This window comes from Diplotaxodon limnothrissa, linkage group LG11 (genome assembly GCF_057381915.1).
Source record: "Diplotaxodon limnothrissa isolate DT_005_m linkage group LG11, D_limnothrissa_male_GT1.1, whole genome shotgun sequence".
Classification (NCBI taxonomy): domain Eukaryota; kingdom Metazoa; phylum Chordata; class Actinopteri; order Cichliformes; family Cichlidae; genus Diplotaxodon; species Diplotaxodon limnothrissa.
Genome location: NC_140606.1, coordinates 38,489,117 through 38,495,235, shown reverse-complemented (window position 1 = coordinate 38,495,235; position 6,119 = coordinate 38,489,117). Strand labels below are relative to the sequence as shown.

General features: G+C 47.3%; 1 protein-coding gene across 1 annotated transcript in view; it reads left to right on the top strand.

Moving 5' to 3' along the window:
- mtx1a (metaxin 1a) overlaps window positions 1-4,307 on the top strand; it is a 12,841-nt gene extending 8,534 nt beyond the window's left edge. Inside the window, exons 6-8 of the mRNA XM_085366001.1 lie at window positions 1,711-1,787; window positions 2,197-2,354; window positions 3,739-4,307. Of these exons, the coding sequence (XP_085222127.1) occupies window positions 1,711-1,787; window positions 2,197-2,354; window positions 3,739-3,974 (471 nt within the window). The 3' untranslated portion in view covers window positions 3,975-4,307. The remainder of the gene's footprint in view (window positions 1-1,710; window positions 1,788-2,196; window positions 2,355-3,738) is intronic.
- The last annotated feature ends 1,812 nt before the right edge of the window (window positions 4,308-6,119 follow it).

Genomic DNA, 6,119 nt, shown 5'->3' with positions numbered 1-6,119 from the left:
AAGGGGAATAGAGATGCCAGGAAGCAGAGTGAACTAGAGGGAAAAAGTCAGTCATGGAGCCTGAGGGTGATAGCATCAGTTGGTCTGATGGTTCATCCAAGAAGAGGATCTGGACAACATCTGAATCACAGTTTGGATATTTGTGATCCCAGGAGAAACTCTGGTGGCGTTTCAAGCCTGTAACTGATTTTTAAACCACAGTACCGCTTCACGATGATCGTTGTGGGTGTAGACTATCAGATGGTAACTGAAAGCCTCGAGGGCTTCTCTCTTTGCTTCACACATGCACTCATGCAGACACGAATTGAAATTCGGTGCCCGTTTCGCCCGCTGTGATCAAGGCGGCAGAGCAGCGTGGCGGCTGCATTTATAATGGATTCAATCAAAGTTTGAGAAAGTCTCATTTTATTGGAAGTTACGCATTACGTCGACATGGTCATCTGGATGAACCGGCCCTTTAAATGTCCATAGTACCCGATGCAAATGGAAACTCTGGGCCAAAAACACGCCTCCAGTCCAACAGCATAATATTAACATCCAGATAATTCAGTTATTAATTTGATGTCACGCTCTTTAAAATACTGACTGGGTAAAATATGAATGTACTGCCGAGTGTTTCCGTCATCTGGAGGGAAACCGTAGAAGAACTGCCTGAAATGTTGCACAGAGTCGACATTTTTTGTGGTCGGCACTGATGAAGTCTGAGGTGTGTTTGGATGCTCCAGAAAAGTGAGTTCGTCAGACACTTTTCCCCTGGAGATTATAAACACGTCACACAAATAAATCCTGATGACTTTGGTGAACATTTGGCTGTGCTTGAGGCTATAACGCTCATGTTTGAGAAGCCCTTTCTAAGTGACCGTACCAAAGACGTTTGGTATAACCCGACCTCAGCAGTCAGTCGCAGGAGTTTCTAAGGCATGAAGAAACGAATTGATGTGCTCTCTTTGGAGGTGTCCAGTGGAGATATTAACAGCTCTCAGTGGTCGTAAAAGCGACCACTGCACACCGTGCAGACTTTCAGCACAGGAGTTGGACACGGACCTTTGGCCTTGGCCATGTTAGTTCCTTGCTTTAGCTTTCACAGTTAAATTTATGGTGGCCCTTGGCTTTTTAATGCTTGGTTTCAATAGCACTAAGTCAGAGGAGCTGGTAATGGAACAGCTGTGTACACAGTGAGAGGAGGAACAATGAACTGCAGGAAATTTACTCCAGACAAGGAGGACCAAGGTCACAAGCATGACATCCAGGCAGCTCGAGACTCCATTGTAGCCTTGGCAGATTTAAGGTTAAAGGTTGGGAATCGGGGGCAAGTAATCGAGCCTTTAGAACTGAAGAAGCTTCTCGGATGAGAGGTGAAACATCTTCAAGCAACTTAAAGAAGTCCAGACGCTTTTCTTTCCAAGCTCCTTAGACTACTCGAGACTTTCCATCTTGTGAAGTCTGGTGGGACAAAGGGCCACATATGAACACACCTCTGGGTATCCTAAGGCCTCTCTTCTACCGTCCCAGTACCAGGAACAGAAAAAGCCCCAAAAGCTCCAGCACGAGACGACAAAACTGGCTCGGAGTTTTTTTGTTTTCAGCTTTTTAGCAGAACCAGACTTCCTGCACCTTTTGAGCCTTTTTTACAGATATTGTTGATCTATAAACTGAAGCTTCTGGCTTTGACCCAGTTTTGTCTTTCTGTGTCTGTCTTGTGGTTTTCAGTTGTACCGAGATGCTGCCGAGTGCATGAACCTGCTGTCCCAGCGACTCGGCTCTCACAAATTCTTCTTTGGAGACTCGTAAGTTCATCCACACGTTAACGTGAAAACACGAAGTTGGCTTTTCTCACAGGCAGCGCACTTGTATTACTCTGGGGAAACTTTGAAGATGGTCATTAAGTTAAAAGCTTTTCTAGAGGTGTTTCAGGCACCTCCACCCAGGAGGAGACCCGGGGCCGCTGGAGGGTTCGGGAGAAGGAGGTCAAATATACGTTAGACGATAGATTGATGGCTATCATTTTGAAAAACACTGTGTATCATGTTAACTGTGGTAAAAACTCTTGTAGACACCCTGTGTTCATGCACGTCTGTCCTCCTTATGTACCTTACTGCACTGCATACAGTGATGCACTCAGTAATTGTCACTGGGAGTTGCAGTGGTGACACCAGATTATTGGACTTTGACCCTAATAAGCTTTTCTCCCTGCAGGCCTTCCTCTCTCGATGCCTATGTGTTTGGTCACCTGGCGCCCATCCTGAAGTGCAAACTGCCCAATGGGAAACTACAACAGCATCTGAAGTCTCTCGACAACCTGACCAACTTCTGCACCAACATCCTGCAGCTCTACTTCCCCAAAGACGGCCGAGGTGAGGCACACAACAGTCCGAGAGCAGACTTCTCTTCTTTTAATCTTCTGACAAATTGTTCGCAGACTTTAAAGTGAAACTCTGAGAGCGAGATGTCTGAAACCATTAATAAGAGAAGTAACAACAGTTCAAGCCCGTCAGCATTTTTTGCCTCTGAGATGTTTTGGAATCGTTTATCCGTCTGAGATTGATGTGACATCGTGTAAACCGTCACTCTAAACAGATTGTCTCATTTTAGTCTGAAACGTGTTTTCTGTTGTTTGACTTCTGCCATCACTAACGAGGAACGAAGATGACATCAGGCACACATGTTGTAACACTTAGGGGGAAAAGACCCGGGACGCTTATCGGAGCGCTGTCACAAAGACGATGTTTGTTTTATTGGAGAGATTTTTGTTGTTGGTGCCTTTTAGAAAGTTTTGGTTGTGAACTTGACACCGTCTGAAACGCTCCCAGCTCGCTTTCATTTCAGCACACAGAGTATTTCCAGTAGTCGGAGTCTTGTGTGGACCGTTTCCTGCTGTGTGAGCGGGGACACCAGTGGAAAAGTTCCCAGTTCAATTCAGATTTAATTATAAAGCACCAGTTCACCACAACAGTCCTGCTTTATGCTCTAAAGTAAAGAGACTACAGCATCAACCCACAAATCTGTGACGCAGCACTTTACTACTACTTTACTTCTTTAGTTACAGTGTTTCACTTGAAAGAACAACTTTTAAAAGCCCACTCACATGTTCTAAGAGCATGGGGTCAAGGGTCAGGGTGCTTGTCATTGATGGTTCAGCTTTAAACCTAAACCATAGCCACAAACCCTGTGAAGGATCCTGGGAGCTTTTGAATTGTAGCTCGTGTTAATGAAACCTGCAGCGGTTCCTGATCGTCTACACAACTTCGTCTCATGCTTCAGTAATGTGACATTGACACGTTGTTGTGGTTGACATTTTGTTTATTGCTCCTGGAAACTCTGACATTAGTGTTCAAACTGGTGCTCGAAGCGCGCCGGGCTCTCTGGAGCTGCTGGAGGATCACAGCTCAGGAAAGAAATGAAGCGCTTCGCCTCTTCGATAGGAAGACGAGAAGCAAAGTTTTCCACAGGAATTCTCGTTTCCAACTGCTGCGGTGATTTCCTTATGTGTCCTGTGGGAATCCCTGCATTGATACGGCAGCAGACCCGGTCCGCACACTCGTATTTCCACCCCAACCGAGGCAGAAAAAGTCAGAATGTGCACGATGAGCCAAAATGGCACCAAAGTGCACCAGCAGCTGTGATGTAGTGTTTCACGCTGCGGTTAGCGAAGCCACCGTGAGCGAGCAGAAACCGCCTAGAGTAGAAACGCAGTAGAAACACGGCTGACATTCTCCCCGTTGTTGTTTTTTGGTTCAGAGAGCTTCAGTCAGAAGACTTCCCCCCACTCTGAAGGCGGAGACTTCGACCACGTTCCCAACAAGCGGAGGAAGCAGTTCCTGTCTGCTCTGGTGGCTCTGGGTGCCATGCTGAGCTACGCCCTCCTGACAGGCATGGTGTCAATCCAGCACGCCCATCACGAGGCGCTGGAGGAGCCGCCGGACCTGCAGGACATCGGCTCCCATCACGACCACGAGGACGAAGGAGACGGCTGAGGACGACGGGCAGAGGCCGCCGTGGGACTCCGCGGACAGCAGTGAAAATGTTCAGGATAAGATCCAGGTGCAGTTAGACAAAGTTTGGGTCCATCTGACCAAACAGGAAGCGTCAGTGTGAAGTTTATCAAATGAAAAAATAATTTATCGACACAAACGAGCCTCTGTGGACAGGAAGTGGAGTTTGGTGCTGGTGTATGTACAGAAATGAATTAAAGGAAAAGTGGAGTCACATGGTTTTGTTTAGTTTTCATGTGTTCTGTTTTATTTTCAACATAATATGAAGCAAAAGGAGAAGAAATGTTGACAGCGTTCACTACTGATGCATCTTTGTTCTGAACATGTTTCAGCGTAAGTTTCATGTGACGACGACACAAGAGAATAAAGCTTTAAATGCAGACGGATGGCTCCGTACTCATGGAGGATTCAAACAAAGCTTATTTGGGTTCATTTGTTGTTTTGTGGCTTAAATGATTTTTTTTCTCCATATAATCAAAGTCACCAGCAGCTGCCTTCACTTCATCTGTGGAAGTTATCAGCGAATGACAGAGGGGAGGTGCACAGAAGCAGAAGAGCGCCTAAACCAGCACATATAACAACGACTCGTTACCAGTTGTTATTCATGCTGGAATTCTACCGGCTTTCAACCTGGAGTTTCATTGATTTTGGTCCAAATTACCACATTTCCAGCGTGGTTCCAGTCACCAACTACTACTTTTTCTTCTGGTTGCTCGCTGTAGGGGGCGCCACAGCAGATCATCTGCCTCCATCTCCTCCTATCCCAGCATCCTCCTCTGTCATGCCTCTGCATGTCCTCCTTCATCCATGCTCTTCTCTTCCTGCCTGAAAGCTCCATCCCCGCCTCCCTCCTCTGCACGCGCTCATTTCTAATCCCGTCCATCCCGCTCATGAACGTCTTCAGTTCGGCCTCCGGCGTCTCCAAACGATACATCACAGCAGGTCTTGCCTCCATCTTTAAACTATCCTGTCACAATAAACGGCTCCCGTCTCCACCCACTCCTCTTCACCTCTCTTGTGTGCTGTCTGTTGCTTTGGAGCCCAGGTATTTAAACTCCTCTGTCTCTCCTTCCCTGCTTCTGTCTCATTCACACACATGGATTCGTTCCCAAATCCGAACCCGAGCTTCACCGTCTTGGTTCCACGACAGCACGGTGACTCTTCCGCTCATTTCCGTGACCTCTGATGGAGTTTATCTCCAACAGCAATTTAAGGTCTTATTTAATACAACGTGATGTTTATTTGATCAAGTATGCTCCCTTCTCGCTTCTGTTCAAATCTTCTGAGCCAGTCAGAATAAAGTTTCCAGACAGTTTGAAACTGGGGAGCTGCGTCACAGTGCGCTGTAAGATAAATAAGGATTATTGTTTGAGCTGGTAATCATGCTAAGCCACTCTACTAGTTTAGGAATGAAAACATGTTGCTGAAAATGAGAAGTAAGAATCATCTGGACTCACTCTGACTGAAACGAGAGGTCACGAGAGGTGATTTTACCGTAAACTGGACAATGAAACAACAGCAGACAACATCCACATGTCAGGATAATAGAAATGAATGTTTTTGAGCCACCCCTCCGCCCCGAGACTCCACCCATCCTGACCGGGTCTGGACCCCGGGGACGTACAGCTGCACATGACGCCACCTCACAGGAATCCTGGCCTGGCTTCTGTGCTGCGTGCTGTTAACGTGCGTGCCCCCCCCCCCCCCCCCCCCCCCCCGCTCTGCTGGGCTTAATGAGCTGATCTGGAAGCAGTTTGAGGAGCTGGATTCTTTCTCCAGACGCAGTTAAGACAGAATTACAAACTCTGTGTGACACTTTTTCACTCCTCACACACTTCTGCTTCAGACTGAGGAGGCAAAAAGGAGCCGGAGGTCTGGAGGTGGAGAGGTGGCGTTTCCTTCCTCCCCTCACCTGCTGTTAAACACGAGTTTCCATGGCAACGTGCTGGAGTCAGAAACAAACAGTCTGAAAGCGTGAGAGGAGGCATGCAGGGAGGACCGCAGCAGAAACCGAGAGCTCGCCTTCTTTGTGTTGCTGATTTCATCGAGAATCACTCCCACGTTACGTTTTCACTGAAGTTCGCTTCTCTCCTTTACATCAGGACGGGAGCCTGGAAACCTCCAGCG